This window comes from Rhipicephalus sanguineus, chromosome 1 (assembly GCF_013339695.2).
Source record: "Rhipicephalus sanguineus isolate Rsan-2018 chromosome 1, BIME_Rsan_1.4, whole genome shotgun sequence".
Taxonomy (NCBI): domain Eukaryota; kingdom Metazoa; phylum Arthropoda; class Arachnida; order Ixodida; family Ixodidae; genus Rhipicephalus; species Rhipicephalus sanguineus.
In genome coordinates, this window is record NC_051176.1 from 149,651,014 (window position 1) to 149,678,005 (window position 26,992).

At 41.6% G+C, this 26,992-nt stretch overlaps 1 protein-coding gene across 2 annotated transcripts; it reads left to right on the forward strand.

The window, feature by feature from the left end:
• Positions 1-577: 577 nt before the first annotated feature.
• Positions 578-26,992, forward strand: LOC119400157 (iron-sulfur protein NUBPL). Of its 2 annotated transcripts, XM_037667145.2 has the most exons (10): positions 578-709; positions 4,101-4,254; positions 4,337-4,371; positions 11,268-11,358; positions 12,062-12,101; positions 13,679-13,769; positions 18,490-18,583; positions 19,336-19,542; positions 24,544-24,626; positions 26,834-26,992. In XM_037667145.2, exons 1-10 carry the CDS (start codon positions 587-589, stop codon positions 26,885-26,887), a joined length of 972 nt encoding a protein of 323 aa, XP_037523073.1. In that variant the 5' UTR covers positions 578-586; the 3' UTR covers positions 26,888-26,992. The 2 variants fall into 2 exon arrangements, with proteins under 2 accessions (XP_037523073.1, XP_037523080.1); XM_037667152.2 differs by lacking the exons at positions 24,544-24,626; positions 26,834-26,992 and adding an exon at positions 23,006-23,079.

The window sequence follows — 26,992 nt, forward strand, 5'->3', positions numbered from 1 at the left end:
CGTTTGCTCATGGAGAGGCGCAGGTTTTATGTACAGTCACGGACAACTGAAACGCGAACTGGACAGGACTAACTAAAACACGTTTTTTTTTTTTTTTTCTCGCCAGTATTCGTAGTGTCAGTGGTGCCAGCATGACGTCCTGTTGCACTATCTTAGTGCGGGGCCCAAACAAACGCATATTACTACTGATGCGAAATTTCGCTCTAGAGTTACATCGCTTGCAGAAGCTACTTTGTAGTACGTTCGTGTTTAGTTTGTGGTAGTTCTGTAAGACACAAGGGCTAAAATTTCAGAGTATTACTGACTTTTACGAAGAAGTGGAACTGGCTGGATAACATGCGCAGCTTATGCCCAGATGAATGCACAGAAAGTGCTTCAAACTCGTGTGACCAACGTGTTTCCCTAATGTCGCGGAAGAAAGAAATATACAGTGCGAGTCCATGCATTCCAACATGCATTCTAGAGTGGTCCAACATGGGTCCAACCACTCACAGGTCGTGCCATCGCCTCCTATATTGTCGTGCTCCAAACTTCGAATACGTCAACGCGGCTTGGCCAGCGTAACGGCCGACACGGCTTTTTAAAAATGGCGAATCGGTGCAACTTTACGATTCACTTGTTTGGAAGGTCTCTTCATTGGCTAAGTTATACGATACGAAACTCAAACGCCGTCCCTGGATGCTGCAGCTCATTTCAAAGTGTACCGTTGGTGCGTAAAGCTTTTACACGGGCTTGACAGCTTGCAGACACTGGCAATCTTGAAGGAAGCTGTTAGTGGTCTTGCTCGAAGTATGTTATTGGACTGCTGCTAATGCAAAATAAGACCCTGATGTTTTTATATGTGAAATAGTAATATGACTAAGAAATGTGTTACTGCAAGTAGCGAAAGCTGAGCAGGTGACAAGGTGTATCGCCTGAGCGTTTATGTAAACCACCTGACGATGATTAAAAATTTGTTCCATTTACTTGGCATTTATGCTGCCGTTAAAACGCAGCTGCTAGCGTGCGTTCATTGTACAGAGCAAGTCAAGAAATACGACAGGGCCGTCGTAGGGGTCCACTACGTATTTTGCGGGGGGGGGGGGGTTGTTCAGTATACTTTATGTATGTTCATGCGTGCCTTTGTATGTGTGCGTGTATATATGCGCATGCAAAATCGAAAAAATTGGATAATGGGGTGGGAAGGGGCCCTTTCCCGCCTAGGCCAATGCCTTATGAAAAGTGGGTTTGTTGAATTGGCCATCAATCTGGCACATCACTTCAGCCAAGGTTATAGGACAACGACCTTTAGGCAACACAGATGCTCAACTTCATGGGAGCAAAATATAATTTTTATAAGGCACTAAACCCCTTGAGTGCAACCATCCATACAAACACAAACAAAAAAGCATGAACACGCACGCTTGTGCAAACTTGCCCATTTAATTTTGTGACCAAGACAACTTCTTGGCTCTTAGCATCCCTCGCTACCATCATATATATATATATATATATGGGTATAACACAATGGAGGCTTTGTCAACAGTGATATAAATATTTATTTCCCAACAGTTTCGGGAGGGGTCCTCTCTTCGTCAGGGAGGTGAGTTAAACTAACGTCAAAGTTTGAACTTGCTTCTTGCCGTGTCCCTCTCGCCTTCAAAGATATTTCCGAGAGAGTGAGAGAAAAATAAGAAAAACGAAAGAGAAAAAAAAAGAAAAATGACCAAGTTAAAAAAAATGGGAAGGGGGAGGGGGGGAAAATAAATTAGTGATAAACAAAACGAAATAAAACTGTACATGGCCAAAAGTTATTAAAATTCCACATCTGGTTATGATCTCGTGTGTGCCGGTTCTTGTTGGGCACCAGGCCACCCAAAATTGTTGCTGCGGCGGGCAGGACGAGCCTGTGCCGCCGCATATATATATGAAGAAAAACAAGACACACGTAAAAAATAGAATGGTTGTTTCGGCCGTGGGACTGGCCTTTGTTGGAAGGTTATTCTGATTAAGGCCAGTCCCACGGTTACATTCTGTTTTCGACATTTGCCTTGTTTTTCTTCATAATCTTTGCCGGAGTCCAAGTAGTAGTTTTCTGCAATTATATATATGTAATGAATTTTTAATTTAAGGCAAATTATTTTCGACCTAGCTCTCTACTGCTGTGGTACATCTATTCATTGTAATCCATTGCTCGCTGACGTTTTGAACAACCCACATAGTCATGGAGCTCTTTCTCTGTATTTGGCCTTTCCCAAAGAACAAGAAACATGCATCAGGGTCACAAGTACGCATGTGTGTTTGCTTGCTGTCATGTTTGTGTAAGGGTGCTAAAACAAGTAGTAATAATAGTTTGCAGCCATTCAGACATCAGCTGCCCATACAGTGGCATGCATGGCTAGACAGAAAGGTTAAGGTCCTTGCGCTGATGTGCCTGTTAGCTCGTTGTTGCGTGACACTGAGATATTATAAAACAGCCAAATACAGGCTGCACACCCAGAAAATGAGCAGAAATATATGTAAAAAATATGCAAGTTACAAGCACACGTGAATACATATCCTGGGGGTGCATTTTCACTTGTGAACAGATTGAAATGTTAACAGCCTATTTAGTGTGAGATGCAGATGCTTTGCCAATGTCATGGGAATCATCTCTCACCTGTTGTTGAGACATATTGTCCTCCAGCGAAAAATATAAAAAGCAGGTAGAATAAGTCTCCCGAACGTTCATCGTCACGTGAAGTTCCTTTACTCCCTCACAAGCCAGGTGCTCGTGGTACTTCAACTCATCAGCAGGTGCTGCTAGTCCCTCAGCTAACAACCTTCATGCTGCCGCTCATGAGCATTGGATCATACTTCCAAGCGAGGGCGTCGCCACTGTTCTGCTCGCTACAAATGAAGGCTTATGTGCACATGTCAAGTTAGAAAAAGACTAAAAAAGCGTGCATTTCAATACTAATATAGAGGCCATTAATCGTGTAAACCAATGAAAGGTCATGAGATGGGACTCTTCTGCATCTTAGCTTTTTTGCCGCATGGGGTGCCAAAAGTCATTTTTCATGACTTTAGTGAGGAATTAAAAATATAAATCCACATTTAATGAGAGAAACGGGGCTCATTTTAACCAATACGATAGACAATATTTCCATTAGTGGGGTTGTCACAATTCATATTATGAGCTGTTGTCTGCCCCTTTAAAGTAGTTTATGATACTTGCGCATTTAGTTATGTTGAGCCCCACTAATGCATTGCTGAAGCTAGAAATTGTCATCTCGACGAGCTTCCTTTGAAAAACATTGCCAGTATGTGTAATGACCAGATTTTTGGTTGGCTTCCTCATTGCAACAATAATGTTGAATTGCATAATGCCTCTAAAAAACTATGTATCATAAGTAAGAACCCTGATGACTGAAGCTAACCTTTTTCTTCAAGCACAGTTTTCCTAGAGATGAGTCAGTGTTATTTACTTTCTGCCTTCATTAGATGGCAGCCATCTTGTTTCATTTTGTCTACAATGTAATAAGGCACACCTTGGTGGCACATAAATGAATTTTCTTAAGTTTAATTTACTCCTGTGACTTGTGTCTAAGTAATTTCTGAGATTTCTGAAGTGCTTGATGCTTTTTGACTGTTGGTGTGTTAGCCTGTACAGAACTCTCAGGAATGGACCTACTGTAAAGGCTGGTTCACACCGGCGACTAGCACCGGTCGCGCGACTAAGTTAGTCGCAAAGCGACTGGTCGCAAACGGTCGCAAATGGCCGTTTTGGTCGCAAAGCGACTGCTTTGGCTCAGTCGCTCGCTGCTCGATTTTCAGTCACGCGACTGCAGTCGCAAACCTCTGAACCAATCAGATGCGCAGGAACAGGACATCAGCCTATTTTACGGGGCAAGGGCAATGCAAGCTGTATACGAGCAGACGTGAATTCTCTATGGCGGCGTATATAGGTCGCACGCAGGTGTGAACATCGGTCGCTTTGAGTCGCTTTTTGACCGCCAGTCGCAAACGGTCGCGCGACCGTTGCTAGTCGCCGGTTTGAACGAGCCTTAAATGTTGGTGGGTTCAAATGGAAAAAAATTGTATAGTAATAATATTAACTTTTTCTTTTTCAAATTGTACAGCGACGTTTTGGTGGTGATTCAAGCAATAATAGAGCAGAACAAAGTCGGGAAAGAACATCACGTGGACTGCCTAAGAAGTTTCCAGTTGCAGGTGTGAGGCATGTTGTCCTGGTGGCATCTGGGAAAGGTGGTGTTGGGAAATCCACCACTGCAGGTGATGCAACTAACTAATTAGAGTCCTTGCTCATGCATGTTCATGATTAAATGGTTACAAAAGTGTGTATTATTATTTGCAGTCAACTTGGCTTTGGCCCTTTCTTTGCATGAAAAGGTAAGTTTAAACTTGTTACTTTAACCTGCTTGCATGTCGGCTATTGTAAATGCAAAAATACAAAAAAACATTGCGGACACATCACATACAGAAGTTCATGGCATTTCGTAAAGTAGCCAACACTACCAGAAGGCGAAGCAACACACACACACACTGCTTTTAGGGTAGTTGTATCATTCACATCTCTCCACTCAATTAAGTATGAATGTGTTTCCATGCCATACTTGGGGAAGTATGCCTCAGTTTGTGAATTGTACTGCATGTGCCCATGAACCATTATCTTCCATAGTAGAAGGATGGAAGAGGACTTTATGTGTCAGTCTCACTATTGTTAGTGAACCTTTTTGAATAAAGTATAATTTATTACAACTAGTGACCATCTTTCATGTTGAGAGTATAAGTTCTGCTGTGCCATGAAGATGTAATGCTGCATCAGCTGTAAATAATATTTTTGCGAATTTGCTTTGTACGCCCATGTTTCTGGCCTTTTGCAAATTTTCTGCATCGGTTAGTCAATGGTGTAATCTTGTAGAGCGCTGTGGAGGTCATTGTCATTAATGAAGCACTAATGCTTGCATTTACTGTGAACATGACACTTGAACTTCAGGAAGTTGATAGTAGCATGGTGATATACTGACATCGGTAAATACATGTGCTTTTTTCTTTGCCAGTGGCCCTCATTTCCACTGATGCAAATGCAAATGGATATAGTTCCGTCTCAGTTTCATTTAAATTGTCTAGAGCAGGGGTCTCAAGCTCACTTCAGCTAGTGGGCTGCAGTCACGAAATGTAGTGTCTTGCTAGGGCCAGGACAGTGAAGAAGATTAGAGCAGGGGGTGGGAGGGGGAAGGGGCAGAGTTGGAACAGAACGCAGCTAACATTGCCATTTGAAAAAAAAAAAGGTCTTTCCCATATCATATATGGCTCGTTTCTGAAGGGGATTTGGCGTCAAGAAATCTGGACGCTGATTCTGAAGCAAAGCTTTTTGTCCCACGATTATGTTTCACCACATGGTGACCTATTGGGTACCTCACGAAAAAGGTGCATGAGTGCGTCACGAAATAGTGTCTGTGTAGCTCATGAGCATACTTATCAAAGAAAATAAAAAAAAATGCATATGACGAAGTCAGTCATGTGTGGGCCGGGCCGCTAGTGAGAGGTCCGTGGGCCATATGCTGCCCGCGGGCCGCATATGTCTGACCCCTGGTCCAGAGTAAAATGAGTGATTTCATGTGAACCTTGCAATAAAAAAATGCTTTGAATATGTTTGTTCACGTTTTTCTCTGAGTAAGCTTGGGTCATGTCTTTTAGTTGGCTGTGATTATAGTAACAAAACCACAGATTGTTATTTGCATTTGTTCTTTTTTTAATTTGTGGCATTAAATGCAAAAAAAATAGAAACGAAGTGTGTGTATGCAATACATGCCTGCACAACAGCAACTCTTTCAAAGGGAGTCGGGTCATTCCACACCAAACGTCCCAGCCATTATGGCCACCATCTCAAATGTATTCGAAAAAAACCGTGTTGATTTACTGCATTGAAAAGAGTGGCCAGAATATTTTGGAGAGAAAAATATATTTTGAAAAGGTTTATCGTTACATTTTTGTTTTAAAGAAGAAAATAATTTTTCAAGTTCCCCATTGACAGCTATCTTCCCTTTTCTTCATACGGCAGCTTCCTCACTGAAGATCCCCATTGCTATCAATGGGAAACTTCAGTAATTGTTTTCTTGCTTGAAACAGAAAAGAATGATAAAACTTGCCATATAAGAGGAGCTGTTTATTTGCTTTCAATTGAGGTATAAAACTCATTTTTAATTGAAGCACCACGTGGTGTATATGCGTCTCAGTATGGACCAAAATGAAGATTTTTGTCAAATTTGTGATTTTTTTCTTCAGATTTACAAATTTCAGTGGTTGGAAAATATTTTAAATGCAAAATGTACCTTCCGTAGAGTAATTATTCATTACTCAGATATTCATACATAGTGCAATATTACAGGAGAAAAAAATGCAAACATAGAACATTTTGGCAAAATTTCTGGAGGCATATATGGTAGAAAAATTGCAGTATTATTGAGCTTTGAACGCCTTATACAAATGCCTTTGCTTAATATGCAAACCAAATTTGGTACTGGAACAAGAAATGATAATCTCTGAATAAATTTTCTGACGAACGTCACTTAGACGACATTCTGCAAAATTCGGAAGGCTGCCACGTGACCAAAATATTTATCTCCGAAATATTCTAGCAATTGACTGTTTTCAGTGGAATAAATCAGCACAATATTTTTGTATACATTTGAGATGATCGCCAAAATGGCTGGGGCATTTGGCATGAAATTACCCAATTCTAACAAATGACTTGTATAAATGGCTGACAGTGTGAAAGTGACATTATTCTAACTTATGACTAATGCTAAAGAAAGCAGCTATGTGTGCAAGCTAGGGCAGTGCCCACCGACCATCAGTAGTGATAAGAAGTATGATGGTCGCAACATTATGGTGACAGAATGCTCGTTGGCTTTATGCATCTCGTGGTCTATAACCAATGTGTACAATGGCATTGGGTCCCCCTGACAAGGTCCTGTTAAGAATACTTGGTGTTGGGCTAGCTGGTTCATACAATACAATGGAAATCAATGGCACATAAATGTGAATATGATGACTAAAGTAGAGATGAGTAAGTAGGGCATTGCTCCTTTCCTACTGCTTCATTTACTAGTCTCGACATCTCTTTTTTACTGTAGTGTTAATCATATTCAAGCGAACAACACACGGGTAAGGCTATGTAAAAAATTTGCTTTATTGCCATTTAAGTTTACAGTAGTCCGATTCACAGAGTCTCTTGACGATGGTCTGCCTCAGTGGTACAGTGGTTATAGTGCTCGGCTGGTGACCCGAAAGTCGTGGGTTCGATCCCGGGTGTGGTGGTCACATTTTGATGGAGGCAAAATACTAGGGGCCCGTGTATTGTGTGATGTCCGTGTACGTGCGATGTCAGTGCAACACTAAATGGTCGAAGTTTCCGGAGCCCTCCACTAAGGCATGCCTCATCATCATATCGTGGTTTTGGCATGTAAAACCCTAGATATTATTATTATTATTATCTCTTGACGATGGGGAAGTGGCAAAATTGATTAATCAAATTGAATATGGATGTTCAAGAAAAATGAATTCTGACTATATTTTATTTCTAAACAAAGTAAAACATAAAGATCACAAGGAATTCATATCGCAGAAAATACTTTAGTATAGTTCCAGCAGAAAAAGGCTAGCACATGTGACCGTTTAGGCCAATGGTCGCTTGTGGTAATCATTTTCCGTGGTGATTGTACATTGTTCTATGCACACATTTTATACCATTTACAACTCTGTGTTGTGTTAAGGGATAAACACCAAAATTAGAAGCAACAAAAAGGTAATTGTATCGGCTGCACCCTGATGGTGACAGTAGCTAAACAAACATGTTTGCATGTCGTCATAGTATACTGCTGTATTTGTTGAAGGAGCTCGTGCAATTCTTCAGCTCTACATGCTATTGTGCAGTAAACTGTGATCCAAACGTGATGAGGTTTGCCAAGTAATATATCAATTGTCTAACTTGAGACACCAAGTTCATAGATTGTCTAAGGTGACTTGTTTAATGACTTTAATGACTTCGAATTGTTATTTAAAAATAATGTGCACATGCATTTGCTTGGTACTTGTGCATCAGTGCAACAACCACAGTTCTCGTGCAGAGTGGAATTATTTAGAAATCACTCCACTTGAATGTAGGAAAGAAGTTGAAATTTCTAAGGGCTCGTTTTTATTTGTTATACACAATATTAATGAGCACTAACAGACAATAATGCCAAGGAAAGTATAGGGGATGTTATTAGCAGTAAATATAATGTAAAGGTGATGAAAGAAAAGTGGACGAAAAGATGGCTTGCCGCGGGCAGGGACCGAACCTGTGACCTTCGAATAACGCGTCCGATGCTCTACCAACTGAGCTACCGTGGCCGCCATCCCCCCGTCCACTTTATGGGGTATATATGTGTATTTATTTCAACGCGGGAGTGTCAGTCAGCGCCGCCAGTAGCCATGACGGTGAGTGTGGAACACTCTTTTTCTGCCTGTTGGCGTCACGTGGCACGTGAACTTATTACGAGCTGGCAGCTGACCAATAATCCCTCATATACTACCTGAAGCATCAAGTCTGCCGGAACGAGACCCTCGCTATGAATGAAGGAAAGAAGTTGAAATTTTTAAGGGCTCGTTTTTATTGGTTATACACTTGAATGTGTTTTTTCCTTTGTGGACTGCAACTACTGTTATCTATTATAGTATTCGAACAGGAATGAATATTTGACAACTTTGACAAAAAGCGAATTTAATTGTACTCAAATTCAATAGTAGACGCTATTTTACTCGTCCTCAGAATTTGAAAAATCTGAATTATCGAATGAGTAAAATATGCTTACCAATTTCTATCTCGGTTCTTGTGTTCAAATAAGTGCTAGTGGTCTTTGATCCTTCGAGTTCTTGAAATCCCCCTGCTTGTGTATAATGACATATGCTTACAGAAATGATTGATGTTGGCCAGACTACTTTCGATTTTATGACAACCAAAAAAAAGGTGTTTTACCAAAAAGCAACACTGGCTTGTCACTTTTAAGGTGAGCATGCCGTTTAGTGGTAAAGAATAATACATTTCTGCTTTTGCTATAGTTTCCTAGGTTGGACAGCATGAGCAGATCTCAAAGATCATGCCGGTAGCAAAGTTCAGAGTGATGATAGGTGCATCGTGAGTAAGGATGATGAAAAGTGAGGGCAATGCCATGAGGACATCTTATTGCCAATATTTACACTATTTTATGTCTCATTCAAGTACTTTTGTTGAAAAAGATTCACAAAAAAGAGGCCTTTTAATACTAAACGGAACTCACTTTCAAGAAATGTGCCACAAGGGCCCTTCAAGTTGCTTAGATTATAGGAGCACAGCTGTCTCAAAAGAAAATCATGGGGTAGGAAGTGTTACTTGAAGAAATCGCCGGCTAGTCACTGGGGCGAAACTCGCTGCTGGTGGTTCATGTGGCCATCTAAAAGCCGTTGCTGAAAGGGGGGAAGGGTCAGGGAAAATTAGCATGGGGTATTTGATGGTATTGCTTGATAATTTTAGTGGTAAGGGTTGCTTCATTTCCGGGCCGCATCTAGAGTTATTGTCATCTATGCAGTTTTTTTTTTCTCTTATCGCTAGGGTTGTGTGAATACGTAAGATATTCAAATAATGATTTGAATAGTGTGCTATTCGATTCGATATTTGAACTGTATAGTCATTGTCTGTAAGTATGATTATTTTTTAAATAAATTTTTCTTTTTGGTCCTAGTATAGGCATAAAATGTGAAAACTCGCATAGTGTAGCGGGCTACGTCACTCTGGGAGCCAACCTTTAGTGGCTAAATTGCAATACATTGCACTGCTTGAGGAGTGCTATGTAGGCAAAAGAAATGCTTATCTTTTTTATTTCTGACTGCTCCAGTTACGCTTTTAATGAACAATGCTTCATAAGTGAAATGTAACGACAGAAACTTATTAATGTCGTGAATATTAGATGTGAACATTCTTTGTAATAATTCTGAAAATGACTGTTTGTTATTCAAAAACAACTATTTGAAAGGTATTCAATGTTTGACTAATTAAATTCAGTAAAAAAGAAATGCTGTTCACACACCACTGCTCTTTGTAGAGCTTACTATGTTTGCTCGACTAGTGTGGCAATGGTTAGTGCACATATATTAAGAAATGCCTGTGTACTACTTGGATTTAGGTTTTACATATAAAGAACTGCAGTTGGTCAAAGTTAATGCATAGGCCCCTCCACTACTGTATCTCTAATAGCCTGCTCAACTGCTTGTGGAGACTGAACTCCATCAAATGTTATTTGTTGGTTCATTTACTTATCTGGGTGATGCAGACAATCTTGTACGTAGGCACACTATTGTTGTTTAGGTACTTTTTCCATTCTTCTCATTGTTTCAGTCACACGATCTTTCATTTGCTACTCAATTATGAGGTAAAAAAAAAGGAAGAAAAAAAAAAGGATGTTGTGTAAGAGAACGCGTGATCTAAATCATGGGGTTCTTTATGATGTTTTCAGCCATGAGCATGTAAACGGGGAAATGAAATTAATAGACTAAACATTGCTCGCAGGCATAGACTTAAACATACAAAAGTAGAACAACACTGACACGAACAATGTGCCTGCTAACCCAAGAAGATGGCCTATAGAAAATGGATAGGGTTTAGTGTTTTCCGTTTATACAAACAAAAAAATGCAAAAACGTACACCAAATTTAAATTTTTTCGGAAATTCAGTTTTAACCAGGAACGTTGAGCAAAAACAAGTTTACCAAACAGATAACACTATAGTTGCTATGCAGCTGCAAGCCTACGGGCCTTTTGATGCTAGCAATCTCGTGAGATTAGCTAGCAATCTCGTGAGATTAGCTAGCAATCTCGTGAGATTAAGGTCATGCTTCAGCCTGCCACCTAAGTAATGCTACATATTTTTTTTATTTGTCATTACGACGAAAGCATGAAGCAAAGGAGGGGAATTGGGGTACACTAATGGGTCTCGGAGGTCTAGGTTTCGACCTTTGCATTTGTCATACTGTGACTGTTGTGGCAGATGAACTGCGTGAAGATACTACATTTTTTTAACATTTTGAATTGTTTGTTAGTAACGGAAGAACAATATTATGCAGATTGTATTATTGAGCAATGATGCTTGCTTTATTCTATGTTTGTTGCCTGTGAGTGCAGCTTGGCTGATTGAATAAGGCTAGTGCTTGGTTGCAGTACTTGAAGCAAAACATTTTATACAAATCTTGGGTCTTGGTTTCTTTAGAAGCCAACTGTGGGGCTTCTTGATGCAGATGTGTATGGACCCTCCATTCCACGCATGATGAACCTGAGTGGTGAACCAGAATTGACACAACGTGCGTTGAAAGCTGTTTTCTTTTTTTGTGCATGCCAAAACCAGAAAGCAGTTTCTGATTGCAGTGTCAGTGTTTAGCACTGGTAGTTGCCATTTTCTTTCCTGTTCAAGATATTGGCTGGGTGCATCAACTTCCTGCTTACATATATTTCAGGCTTACAGCCTTTATTGATGTTTCTGTTGTATGAACTTGATCATATGGAATGTTCACATAGCCTTCGTAAGTTCGGCTATGTTGCATTAGTGCTGCTTTGTCATTTTACTGCACTTAATGGCTGAGTGCTTCGTTTGGTGAAGTCCCATGCTACTGCATGTGGTTTTAAGCCTCACTTCTTGGGAACAAACATTTTAAGCAGGAGTGGTAACACATTTTGCATTGGAACAATTGCTCAGGAAGACTATGTTATGAAAAGAAACGAACTGTTGCACTAGCGAGCTGAAGTAAACACCACACGCTTCAGAATTTGAATTCTTGAGCACCTACCTTTGATGTGTATGTGCCGTAGTGTCACATTGTTCTATACTTTTGTGCAGTGGACTACTTTTGCAGTGGTGTACTTTTGTGCACTTGGAAGTTGCACTTGTATTCGATACCTCTTGCCATGCCTGTGGCCATCCTTTCTTTATGCTAATTCTCCTCACCAGCTGCTTTATATTGAATTTTTCAGCAGTGGACAAGTGACTAGTTTTTATTTTTTCCACAGAAAACCTCATGAAGCCACTCGTTAATTATGGGATTAAGTGGTGAGTCAGTTTATATTGTGTAAGGTACTTCGTTAGAAGCATGCAACGACATCATGTACTATCAGTGAAATGTTACAGCTGTTACAGCACTGCAGAACTTTTGTTGCAGCTGAGTAGGGAGAGCACATTTTGATCACCACATATGATGAAGCATAAAATGGATCATCATATGTTGCACCATAAAGCATTAATGTTAATTGATGGTACATGATGCCAAATGTCTCATGTGGTCTAGAATTTCACTCTGTGCAACATTTCATGCTGCATGAGTGAAAGTGTGCGAGCGAAAGGTTGTGTATATAGTTAGCATGTTGACAGAGTCCGGTGATAAATTTATCCCATTTATTGGACACTAGTGCATATCTGCACTTGCCTTGCCTTTCCTTGTTGTCTGCTTCTCAAGCTTTTGTGGTGTTTTGACTTAAGTTACTTGTTGGCTTCAATGTCTACATCTTTGCTGGCAATGAACTACATACATTATACTATTTAATTTCTGAAGATGTCAAACTAGCAACTAGCTCGACTCCTTTCGTGGCAAGGATGAGCATTGTTCCTGCATTTCCTCCAAAATATGCCAGTGAAGAGTGTGACTCTTCGAGGGATTTTCTTTTATTTTTGTCTACGAATGGCACACAGCGGTAGTTTATTACTCTGGTGCGAGTTGCGCTTTAAAATAACACCAGCTTTTGAGAAAGCTGATATATTGAGGGTGGAGTCAGCAGAAGCATGGTGGAAGTCTGCAACAGAAGTTTTTTTAAAAAGGTGCCATGGGGTGAGGTGCCCATTGCGACTATGGCTGCCTTCTTTAATGCCTGTATCGTGGTTTTTGTGGATGTTGTATTACTGCAAGCAGACCACTAGACCTACAGTAATGAAATCAGTTGTACAAAAAGTTGCAGTTCTGGCTCAAGGGTAAAGCATTGATAATAATAGCAGTATGTATCAGGTAACTACACAGGGTAAGGTTCATGTTTTTTTGGCCATATATATTGCAGTAAAACGTTTGCTTACTAATTGAAACATGGTGTCAAGTGCGCGCAAGCAAACACGAACAAATTTTGCTTGATAACCGTGAACACGCGCTCTCGCAATGCTGGCATGATGAACAGCACAAACAGAGGTGAGTGAAAGCATTGTGACCTTTACACAAGGTTCTTAAGTGACACGTGCAAAGGCGACACAGGGCATCTTGCATGTGTCGCCTTCACGCTTGTCACCTCAGAGCATGCTAGACCAACACAGCCAGTTTTCAATCTTAACTGCAACACCAGACATGTTAGAAGACAGCACACATGATGCAATACAAAATCCTTCTCAGCTCTCCGTTTCACACTTTTCCTCGCGCCCATAGTGCACTGCGTGGGGTGTGAAAGAATGTTATTGCACTTCCATTTCACATAGAGCATTACAGCAGTGGCGAATGTTCACCTGAAGAGTCTGTAAATTGCTGTAGCAATAAAATTCAAGAAATTTTGATGGTATTATGAAAAAAAAAGTTGGCATGGAAAAGCAAATGATTAAAAGCTTTCATTGCATTAATTTCTGCATCTATCATTTTTGATGTTTGAATGCCACAGCATGTCCATGGGGTTTTTGGTCGACGACAAGGTGCCTATTGTGTGGCGAGGACTTATGGTCATGTCTGCAATTGAGAAACTGCTTAGGCAGGTATGTTTTCAAATTGTCTTGGTTTACTGTGTTCTGTATAGTAAACACAGTCAACTTCTTGCTACACTCTGCAACTCTGTTGTGTTTGTAGGCAGAAAGACAAAGAACTTCATTGAGGTCCTGAGGGACTAGCCGGGGGGGTACCCGTTGGGGCCCCCGGCTCAGTGCTGGCTGCTCCCATGTTGGTAATGGGAGGCCATGCCTCTCCGCTTTCACGGGCCCTCTGGACGGCCATTGACTGTATAATGCAGATTTTGTTTTTTTGCATCTTGCATTCAACGTAGTATTATATGTCATCATCACTGCAGTGGCGTTGCCAGGGGGTGGCACACCGGGCCTGTGCCACCCGGAATTTTTTTCTACCATGGGATAGAGAGCACAAATGGACACTCGGCCACGCTTACCTGCCCAGACCCCATGCCGAATCAAGGGTCTGCCCCCCCCCGCCCCCATGTACGTGCACCTATGCAGGTGCACCATAGGTGACGCTATGCAGGTGCACCTGCATAGCGTCAGGGGTTGCGTCTAGGTGGTGTTGGGTTGCATGAATGTAGTCTTTGTGTCCTGTCCTTCCATGATGCAACAAATTTTTCACTAATGTTTTGCATGCTGGGGCACAAATGAGCAAAGAGTGGGAGCTATTAAATGAAAACGGACAGGCAAAACCATAGCAAAATGCCAACTGTGGTGCTGACAATGCAGACTGTGCAATATGTGCCCTTAAAGGGACATTGAAGGCATAACAATTTATGGCAGAGTGAAAGCTCAATGTTTCAAAATGTCTAAAACATCGCTATTATACACAGCAATGCTTTAGTAATTGAGAAATTAAGATAAATGTAGGACACAATTTGCGCCACCAGTGGTACATTCTGGAACACAAGCCTGATGACGCAGTAGGGCCTCAGTGCAATTAATCACAAGTACTCAAACTGGCCATGACAGAAAAGCACATCTCAGTGCATTTCAAGATAGAATAAAATGCAAGTGGTCCATTTCAGTCTGATACATGCAAAAAAGGACTTCTTGACGTTACCCTTGAGAATTACGCAAGTTCTGTTTTTGCCAGGCTGTGCTCTGCTAAAGCCCCTTGCTCCGTTGCGCCGCAGTTCCGGCTGTTGGGTGGCAAAGCGAGTAAAGGGCGGGCATGGCTATGTCTAAAGGCCGTTTTCGGAGGCGGGCGGCTTGAATTGTGCTAATGGTATGCGTACCACTAAAACGTGATTTTCATTCAACTGAGCATTTCGTTGGCACGGAACAAGTACTACAAGGTTTCTAGAACTCTATTTCAAGAACCTACATCGACTTATATATTTCTTTAGTTCCCTTTAAAGATGAGAAAATAAATATAGAGTGCTCAGGTTTACGTTTTGATAAATGTGCACCTGTGAGGCTGCTGCGTTCCATGGCTGTCAGCATGTTCTGTTACAAGCTTGTCTTGTGAATAAAATAATGGCTGCATGTAATTGATTGCAGAAAGAAAATTACTAACTTGCAGTGACCATTACCAAGTAAAGAAAGTAATTAATCAATTACAAGGATACCATCACCATGATTACAAGTCATCGCTTACAGGTAGTTGATTACATACATATCCAGTGGCATTATTCTTGCTCTTGTAGCCATGAAAGGTATGGTGCAGCATTCACTAGGTCACTGGATTACATAGGTTGTGGATGAGTGCTGCCTGTTTGTATGACGTTATAAATGCTCATGTCTTTAGCGGGTGAGCCCAATATCCTTCATTGCATAGTACAGTGATTTTTGGCTTTAGGAGCAATATGGACCCTTTCATTGACCTGGGAAAGTGAGGGGGACTGCACGAACTGTGCAAAAGGGTGCTGATAAAAAATGTAGAATTAGAAGCCTTGATAAGAGAGAATGCTGCTGCTTTTGCAAAAAGTTACTGTTTGGTTATATACCTGCGTGTGATTTGGTAGATGGGGACAAATTGCAGTGTCTGATACAGGCACCGAAAAGAAAAAGTCACGCCATATCCACGAAGTGAATGATGATTAAGGAGCTGGCTCGTAGATAATCGGGTAAACCGTGAATGCTACGTACAATTCCTCTATTGTCATGTACAGACGTCACACGTTGTTATAGTAGCGATTGTGGTCAGATTGTTGTGGAACCACAAGCAGTCGCAGACCTTGCAGCTGCGGCCGAACGTGTGGTCGAGGAAATTGCGCTTGAAGCGCGCATCGGCGCCGCCAACTTCAGGTAGCGACCGCTTTCGGTGCTTGGCCGCTGCATCCCGTCCCCGTACCTCTTCGAGGTTCTCTTGCCGCCACTTCTGCACTGCTTCGACTTCGCCGGCTTGTATCTCGGGGTCCGCACGACGCTGACGTCTCTCTGCGTCCTCGCGAGCTCTCACCGTAGGGTCTTGGCGGCGAGCCCGCGCTGCTGCTGCCTTGCGAGCCCTCCGCTCCACCGCCTTGTCTTCTTCATTCATGTTATTAGTATCGAAGCGGAGTGGAGCGAGCGTCGCATGCTACAGTTGGCTATGCTATATGTGGTTTTGCCTGCGTTAATATCATCATCAAAGTGCTCGTAGAACAAGAGGAAGAAGACTTCTCTTTCCCGCGAGCTGCGCGTGTAGCTGTCGCCTCTGGAACTAAGGTTACGCTTACGGCGCGGGACTTTGCCCAGCTTAAGAACCTGGTGAGCCAGCTCCTAAAAAGAAGAGGCCTTCTCACTGAGAAGGGAAGGCTTGCTTACATGCTGGTAATTATTGCAAAGCCCAAACTGTCCAAAGACTTACTGAGAACCGCTATCAACAGTATATATCTACTGATGAATTTTCTATTTCTATTTTGTGTCCATTTGGTCTAGTGTAATTGATGCCAAGTATATCGTTGATGCCAAGTACATTGATGCCAAGTACGTATATCTGAAGGCTGACATGGCAGTTGACCTCAAATGTGGTCAGATAAGAACAAAGAAAGATTGCTTTCACTTGGCATTATCTGCCATCTTCTCACTTAGCCAAATAACAGCTTCACTTCCTTTCTTTGCACAGGTCCAAAAAAGGGGGAAGAATGATTCTTTGTGGAAATACTATACTCCGTTTCACACATCAGGTGCAACGCTGTGGAAGCTATGCAAGAAGTTCGGTCAGCCAGTCAGCAAAATGTATAACTCCGCGCGTCTCGTGGTCGGCTTTTGTCGTTGTAAACACTTGCATGAGCCTAGCATGAGCCTGCGCGGGTTGCATCGCGGCGGGCTGCAAATGAAATACCAAAAAATGAGAGCAAGTAGACACTGAGTGATCCAGTTGCATAATAACAGATGTATAACAGCTTTTGTTTATTTGTATGGCACAGAACGTGCCTTACAAATACTGCTCACTGTAAAAACGAAAAATAAAAGTATGTTCTGACCGATAAGAACATTAAACCATTTCTCAATCCGAACGCATTTACTACAAGAAATCTCACTAACCTCCAGAGCGGCAGGAAGGGGAAGGTGGAAGCTTGTGATGAAAAAATCCGCAAACAGGCGGTGGGTGCTCGAGCCAACGTTTCGACAAGTGGACTTGTCGAAACGTCGGCTCGAGCACCCACCCCCTGTTTGCGGATTTTTTCATAGCCTCCACAGCGTTGCACCAGATGTGTGTAACGGAGTACAGGTCAGGGAAGGACCTTCATCCAAGGAAAAGGAAAACTCGTGCCCGGCATGCTCGCAGACGTTAAGGCTTTTGAGCTGAAACTCAACATTTTCCAACAGCAGTCTAGTGAACCTAGTCTTTGTCACGTCCCTTGCTGCAAAAGTTTTGGGAGAGATACGAGCACACCACTTCCCACAGAAAAACTCTTGTCAAATATTACGGGGTTTAAAGAAGGAGTTCGAAGTTAGGTTCTTGGATCTTAAAACATTCGTGTAGCATACGGTTCTTTCAGAATCCTTTTAAGGTGGGAATATGTACCAGTTGGAACCGGCTGATCTGCAGACAGACGATGAGCTCAAACACACAAATGATGCGCAAGACACAGTGGAGTTTTAAGCTGGCTTCACAGACTCAACGTTTTCGAGTTTGAAGAAACTAGCTGCAGCTATGATAACAGTGTTCGGCAATACATGTCTGTGAACATACTTTCTCGAGAATGAAGTTCACCAAATCAAACTTGCATCCCCGACTAACCGATGAACACCTCCATGAACTTCTGCGTCTGTCGGTGAGCAACCTTGATGTAGATACTTGCGAGTTTGCTAAGAATGTTCAGCACCAAAATTCGCATTAAAAGAGTTTTCTTGCTCTTTGCTCGTAACCTACATTTGTAAATTGCAACCTTTGGACATGCGTGCTGAAAATAAATAGGATTTCTATTCCAATTTTGTGCATTATTGTCAGTTCGTGAACCCCCCCCCCCTTCCCCATGCTTTGCCGTGCGGCCCCCGCCGTGTCGGCTTCATGCAAGTCGGCCCTCTGCCTCAAAAGGTTGAAGACCCCTGGTCTAAAGGAATGAGATAGGGGGGCAGACTAAGGAATGGTTGACTATGGGAGGTATGACGTAAACATCTTGCCTTCAAGGGTTTAGGCTTCTGGGTTACCTTGCTGACATTGCATTGGCAGATTAAGTGGACATGTCATGGAGCAACACTAAAAGTTTTGATCTCATACATATTTTCATTGGCATTTCTGTGCCTTCGGCATGCTTTTGAAAACAAAAATGAAAGTCTTGCACCTGTTGTGTTGATTGACTAATAAATATTTCAGGTAGCATGGGGACCACTAGACTATCTTGTTGTTGATATGCCACCAGGAACAGGAGACACGCAGCTTTCCATCTCCCAGAACATTCCAGTGTCAGGTGGTGCTTTTGGATATCTTCGCTTTGTTTTTAATCATTAGTAGTGAAGATAAAAGAAAATTAGGCTCTTCTTTCTTTTGAATTCGTGATCTGATACTACTACGTACAGTCAGCTGCATGTTGGTGCATCAGTAGATTTTGCGGCAAATTTTAGGCACAAACATTTTGACAGCGGTTCTAGTCTTAGTGACCATGCCTTCAGCACTAAACAGCTTCAGTTCTTCAGTTGCAGCACATGGGTTAGAGCAATTAGTCAATGAGTTAAGTAACATTAAATAGTTAATTATTGAATCTAATGTTCTAAAGTTGTTTCATTGTGGATTTACACCAGTGTGAGTTAAGTGCTGCCGCAAAAAAAAAAAAAAATATTGTTTTCATCATGTGGCTTTTAAATTATTTGTATGCTTTGAAGACACTGTAACAGCCAGTACATTTCATACTCATACACAATTAGCACATACCTCAATTACAGTGGATGGCTGTGTTTGAGGCATGTGCTTTAGTTTATGTGTGTGCTACTACTTAGGTAGGTGTGACATAGCTTCATTTTTTCAGCCGTTAACCTGACTTCGCTTAGCATTGGCATACCTGCTAGTGAGAAAGCTCTAAATTGTATGTTGAACTTTTAGTGCCAAATTGAAGATATCAAACAGAAGAGCTCAAAAACTTGTCATAGTTTAGGGTCCATGAACTACTGAATGCCAAGATCCAGAGAATTTATGCTGTTATATGGTATTTCTTTATCAATGCAGGGGTGGTCGTAGTGACAACACCTCAGGAAATTGCACTTATCGATGCACGCAAGGGCGCTGAGATGTTTCGCAAGGTCAGCGTGCCTATTCTTGGGCTGGTGCAGAATATGAGTCGGCTTGCCTGCCCAAGCTGTGGCCATGAGTCTCACATATTTGGCAAAGATGGTGCCACCGAGCTTGCCAGGGAGATGGCGCTTGATATTTTGGGTATGTTCTTATTTGGCATGCCTTTGCCCTACTCTGCATGGTTAAAACAATCAATCTTGACAGGCCACTACCTCCTAGAGGCAGCACACAGAATGCATGCATGCTAGTAGTTGTGTAATCATGGTTGGAAAAGCAGTAATCTGTAGTTGAATGTCTTTATAGCAAAAGTGCTTGGGACCTCCAAAGTCTTTACTTATATATAGGTCACTTCATTGTAAAGATTGCATATTGCACCGCTCTCAACAGAGCAACCTAAGCACAATTAAGGAGACTGAAACTTTGATATTTAACCTGAATTCAAGATATACTTAATGAAAAAAGCAGCGAATTTTCTTCTACCACTTATGCCAATGGAATGTGTGACTGCAGCAAACCTTGCAACATTGAGGTTCATGGCTACTTGTCAACGTGTTTGGGAACTTGGGCCTGTGTTGCATTGCGGTGGGGAGAGGCCATTTTGGGGGGAGTTAACACCAGCCATTTCAATTAACTTGTTTCTTGCAGTAGCAGCTACGTATGTGGGCACCAGGGGCGTAGCCAGGGGGGGGGGGGGGTTGGGGGGTTCAGACCCCCCCCCCGAAATTTTTCAATTTTGCTTGCGTATATATACATGCACACATACAAACACATGCACGAACATACAAAAAGTATGGTTGAAACCCCCCCCCCCCCCCCGAAAAAAATTTCTGGCTATGCCCCTGGTGGGCACGTACATGTGCTGTTAAAGGGACACTAAAGAGCAAAACGATTTTTCTCATATTAGTAAAGTACTCTTTCACGATACCAAAAACACCACGTTTGCTGCGAGGAGACGCTTAGTAAGTGAGAAAACACGCAAAAACAAAATGTGGGTGGCGACGCCACCTTGAAGTTTCCGCACCATTCGCCGTGACGTCACATGTTTTGACGGCACCTACTAGGGACTACGTAGTTCCTAATCGGTAAAAATGAAGTACATTGTCTTCTGAGGGGGCCATAGACTTAACATATCACGTTTGGGGTAATTTTGTTGATCCAATGGCGCCAAAATACGATAAATACACTTTGAAATCCGTGACATCACGCGGGGAGATTACGGCTCAAAATATAAAAATGAAACTTTGAACTTGATTTTCTTCTCTATTAATAAACCTATGATGGTGAAATTAACGACACTGGAGTTCTCAGAGCACAATTTATCGATCTAAACCGATTTATTGTTTCTCTTTAGTCTCCCTTTAACTCCAATATACCGGAACACAGGCCACCACTCTCAGAGGCTACGTAGCACAGACTATGCACCATGCTTAGCCCTTCATGGTCGAAAACTAAAGAAAACAAAGCTTAAGTAGAAGAAGTTTGCTGACTATTTTAGAGATGGTGCATAATGCAGCGAGAAAACGCGTCCGTGAATCAACCACAAAAGAATTTGTCGAGCCGTACCCGACCATGGACCACTGCAGCCGTGTTGCGTTGTCGGGATGGGCCTGACAATGGACCGCAAAGGGTCAAGCTGAAAGCGGGAGGTTTGACAATCTTAGCTTGGTTACAGTATGTATCTGCTTTTCGTCTGCACTTGGTTTCAGTGATGTGAATATAACCCCTGAGCAGCACTGGAGAACAATGTGTTATTTTTAAAGACGATAGTCTTTCTTGGGGAACTTAAACGCAGAAGTTTTGGTCTGTCTGTCTGTCTTTCTGTTTGTCTGTCTGTCACCTGATTCAGCCACTCGGCCAAAGTTTAACCACTTGCGGAACGCCCAGCCATCTTGAACTGGTACCGCCGTTCATACTTGTGAACATTGTCGATCAAAAAGCAAATGTTACGCATATCTGAGGTGCAACATCAATGCATAAGTATTAGGTGGTGTGTTCCTTTACTAGAAACTACATAGATACGTAATTCTAAAGACCCTAGTGTTTCTTAGGCTTCATGGAAAATGCTAGCGTTTTTTGGGCTGCGCTGAAAATGCGAGGCTATGAGCCAGATGCAGCGATTCAACATAGAGGAGGAGGACTCATGTAGTACGGCCAGCAGAGGACTGGACTATCGACGACATTTGCAGCAAAGCACACAGATACACGGCCAATTTTTTTTCTTACCTTAATGAAAGCTTGATTTCATTGAAGTTTTGTTTACTTTGCTTTGGATTCTATAGCTTCAACTCTTTCGGGGCCGCGTATAGAAGAGGCAATGGGGAAGGGTGTCAGAAGATTTTTTTTATTAAATCAAGTCCTAGAGCTATATTTCTGTAACGTATATTTAAAATGAACCTAATGAAATGGTCTTTCATACAGATTAAAATATTACACAAAGATTATACATACTAATAATAAGAAATGTTCTGTTGAACATTTACTGCAAGAACATAAAAAATGTTGGAATAAATATGGATACTTGAGCGAAAATACTACAGTAAAAAAAATCCAGGATATACAAAACATGGCTCATGGCCTCATTTCTTACTTTGAAAAGTTTGGCAAACATATCTACAACACTTTTTGGTGTGCTTCAAAACATGTGCAGTACTCATGCCCCATGGCACTTGTGCTACCCAACGACACAGTTCTGCGCAGTAGTAAAACACAAATGTGCTTTACAGGTACTGGAAAAAAGCATTCGTTTTCAGCTTGGCTTTCTTCTGCTTATAACAGAGCTTGCAATTCTTGAGCCTGTCAACTTTTTCTAGCTTGTGGAGCGCGTGCTTTGTGGCGGTGGAGCCGTGCAGGCTGGCCTGGCATCATCAAGATTGAGAAGTTGATGGATGACATATTCTCTAAAGGCTTGTTTAGACTCTATCAAACAGAAATAAAACAATGTGAACAAACAGCAAGCCTCTTTGGCTACTCGCGAGAGAAGCGAATGTGAAAATATGCTCGAAGCTAAGTCAGGTTGATCTTCGTCCGAATCACTCTCCGAAATAAAATCTGAGCTGTCAAAGTCATCTTCGGATTCCTCCCTGCTTGACTCATCAAAAAAATCTGCTGCCGAAGCAGCAGAATCACGCGATTCACGTCGGTTTCTTTGCGCGGCCTGATGTGAGCCTGACACCATGGTCCGCTACGTTCGCTGCCGAAGCTGCCCACAAATCTCTCTCTCCTGTATTGCTGCTTTCCGGGAAAATGGCAAACTATGCCGAAACCGAAAGTCTAGTGATAAAAACTACACGTTAGGTAGCCATACACGTAAAAATGCGCGAAAATTTGAACTTGGCAGCGCACGGAAAGCCATCGATCATATGTGATCAATGCTCCAATGGTGCGGTCCCGAAAGAGTTAACTCGAGTCGATTGCTTCAAAACTGTTCACGTTTAATTGAGGCAGTATTTCGTGCCTTCCTATGTCAAAAATGAATCCCGCCTGTCTGGGGATTTCCTATTGCTTACTGAGTGCTACAGACAAGTAGGAGTCATTTTACAATGTTGATGTGAGTGTTACACTACCAGATTGTGCCAGCTTCTTTAAAATCTATTTTTTTTTGTAGGAACGTTTGGTAGGAACATAGTATATCTGGATTGAAATGCCTGATGCTTTAATCTACAATTTTTTCTAAGATGTAAGGGGAATCCTCTCATAAAATCTGGAGTCCATTATTGTGCTATGCAATGATAAATTGCAAACTTCTGAGTTCCGAGTATTCCTATTGGAACAAAAACAAAAAACAAGAAGCTCAGTGCCCCAGTCAGTCATTACTACTGGCAGCACCACCATTGCATATACTGCTGATGTCTGAAACTGAGGTTGGTCACAAGCTGCTTTTGTAGCCATGCCTATTTGCAACTCAGAAAGAAATAGACAACAAAAAGTAACAATTAAACTCGTGATGCTCCAATAACAAGATCCTTTAACAGTGAAACAGTTGTTAAAAAATTCTGGGAATTTTGGTGTTTTTTTTCTGAAAAATGTTTGCCACAGACAGAATTAAAGGGGTACTGACACAAAATTTCGCGGCCGAGATAGCCTGCTGGATCGATTTCCGTGTACGTGCGTGTACCATCTGCGAAATATCGACAGCGAATATAGCTTGGAAGGTATTTTATATGAATATTGAAGTTCGCGTGCGCGATCCAGCATTATAGGGCGCACCTATTGCATTGACACCCTCGGAGGTGACCCGAGGTGACCCCCCTACTTCCCCTACGTAACCGTTGTAGCCGGTACAACAAGTTGTGATGACGTCGTAGCCGCCATTTTTGTTTTGACGCGCTCGCCGCTGCGCTGTTGGTGTCTCAAGGAAATCGTCGCCAACAGACGACGATGAGGAGGACGACGACATCGCGCAGCACGTGCGGCAAGCGTGCGAATGCGAGGAGACGACGCGAACAGCGCGGAAGTGCGTCACACTTCTGCGTGCTGACGTGATCGAGCGCTGCAGCCGCTAGGTGGTGATAGTTGCACCCGGAGGCTTGTCGTTTTTGAAACCAAAACTGACACTGGTCGGTAATGAGGAGCCTGTAATTAATTATCTGTCGCGCGCTGCAGCAAACGATGTGCCGTGTTATGACTAACAGGCCCCCAGCAACACATTGCAGCAAAAAAACGCGAGGCCAAAATTTTTGTGTCAGTACCCCTTTAATATAAGTCAGGTTGCATTTCTGTACCAGTTTTTCCTTCGTTGTTTGCACTAAAAATTAGCAACTAATTTGTTCTATCCAAAGCTATCTGAATATAAATATGTATTCATAGTGGCGTTCGTGCATAAATCCTAGAATGAAGTTTAGGATGCCTCTTTCCTATGCTATTTACATATATTATATATTTATACAATAATCACAAAGGAGATAACCTTGATTACACCTGATGTTTATCAATAAACTTCTCTATTCTGTAACCCGGCAGCTATTCAGGTGTCGGCACCAAATTTTACGTTTTGCTGCCCAACTCTTGTTTATCAATTTATATGTGTATAATTATCTATATAAAAAAAACACTTACTTAGGTACTGTTTTGGCATGCTAAATGTATGTGCATAAACTGGTCATATAGAAATTGGGATGGTGAATCATGTTTTCTGTTCTTTAGGTGATGTTCCTCTTGACATAGAGATAAGGGAGAGTTCTGACAATGGTCAGCCAATTGTGGTGTCTAATGGAAACTCTCCTCAGGCAAGTGGAGTGATGTTTGTACTTTGAACGCTTACATTATAGTAATTCTATGGTAGAATTAGAAGACATGAGAAAAGATAAATATTAGGCTGAACTTTCTCTCAAACAGCAGAAGTGTCAAGGGTGTTCCACATCATTGAAATGGCCAAGGCCAAATAATGTACAGTGTATTTTGCATACCTAGAGCCAAATTAAAAAAAAAAAAAAGAGTCATACCATCTAAACCATTGAGACAGTTAACTAATTGTTTGTAGCCATATTGAATTACTTCGACTATTTCTGAAAGTTCCGCTACCTAGCTAATTAGTTCTTTTAATTATGCAAAAGTTAAAATATTTGTATTAGGGTGCAAGCCACATTAGAATAGTTGTTGAACACTTGCTCAGGAACACTTAATAATGTCATTTCTGTAAAGCCGAAGGCATGCAGGTCCTTAAAAACCCTTGAAAATCCTGAAATTGAACAGCAGATTTTCAAGCACCTAGAAATTTTAGAATTCTCTTCCTTCCTTGAAAACCCTTAAATTCGTTGACAAATGCTGTTTAATATTTGCTATGTTACCTGCTTTTATGGTAGATAAACATTCATCTGGCATACTCCCTATTTTAAAAACAATACACGCATGTGAATGCACGCCCTGCTTCATACGACTCTTGAAGCACTCGAAACTGCACCATGAACGGTTCCAAGATATGTATTGGCATTCAATGATGGCTTTCTATCATTCACTTCATTTCTCCAGCCGTCACTCTGCACTCTCTTATTTTCTTTTTCTGAACTTGCCTCCTTATGACTTGACTCCGCCTCCAACACTTGTGCTGCTGTTTCTCCTCCATCTCTGTCGAGGGAACAGCGCACGAAGGGAAGTTGCTGATGCTCAGTTTATATCTGCCAATTTAATGAGTAGCTCAATGAATGTAGATTCAGTAAGATGGAACATTGGACAAGTGTCATTGGGTGAATGAACGAGTGTCACCTTGTGTCCCCATCTTTTTCTTTTTGTCCGTGCTAGTCTTGCTGTGGCTGTGATGAAACTCAATGTATATCCACTGTCTTCTTGTAGCCGGAGCTGAAAAAAATTTTGTGTGGGGGCCAGATACCAAAAATAAGAAGTTGGGATCAAAACTTCTGACCGTGCTGCTAATGCTCAGCAATTGGCTCCCATACAGTGTTTTATTGTTCATTTTTGTACACAAGCACGTTGACTGTGCATAGACAGTGGATATTCACTGAACAGCCACTCATACTAGCATGACTCTAATTCATATGCAATTCAATTCATATTAAAGCTGCAATCAAAAGAGGTGAGAAAGGCGTTTGGAATATATTAGTTCATTTGGAGTAGTTATTAAGGTCCATTATATCGGCCTTTGGGGTCATCTTGATGAATCATAGATATGTGCTGAATATCCCTGGTGCAACAATTTCCAAAAGCAGGTAGTTGTTTGACTGTATTACAAAGCATCACATTTTCTTTAGAAGTTTGGTCCCGCTGCAGTGGGCCATCCTGCTTAGTCATTTTATGTGAAATTTGCATTTGAAGTACCTTTGAGCACTGTCTCAGCTGCAGATGCACACATGCAGTGAAGTCTCCTCTCAATTGTGTTATTCTACCACTCGTTTTCAACCATAACAGTGAAACCATGGCTTCTGTGTTATGTCAAAGCCCGAAGCTCATCTTTGGCACAGACTTCTGGTTTTTACAAAAAAGTAATTTTTTTTAATAGTAGCAGCATTTTTTTTATGGCTTGCACTCCTCATGAAGGGAGGAAGGTAAAAATAATAGTAGAGCTGTGTGGACCTTTTTGAAACTTATTTCAATGTGATGACGGGCAGACGTGCAGGGCAGGGCATTTCACTGCCAGGCACCAGGTCACACTGTTGAATTCCAGCTGTGCTGATTGCATTTAAATGGGGCCGTAATAGATAACGTGAAACGTGCATTGAGTTTAAAAACCAGGTGGTAAAAATCAGTCTGGAGTCCCCCACTGCAGCATGCCTCGTAATCAGATTGTGGTTTTGTTATGTAAAACCCCAGAACTAATTTGTTTTAAATCATTTTAAAACTTGTTCATTTCTCAGTGCTTGTTTAAATGCACCACTTTTATGGCTGTCATTTGTTGTATTTATCTCTCTTTTAACTCAACTTTTCTGCCTATCTGTCTTACTTGAAATTCATTAACACAATTTGTTCTCCTTTTTTACAGGCTCAAGTCTACAAGGACATGGCCCAAAAAATTATCCAAAAGTTACCAGTTTGAGCACACTTATGACTAGTCAGTGCATTGAGCATACTATTACCACTGGGCCAATAAGTACAAATGTACAATGCTTGTACAGGGCACTTAGAACTTATAGCATATTTT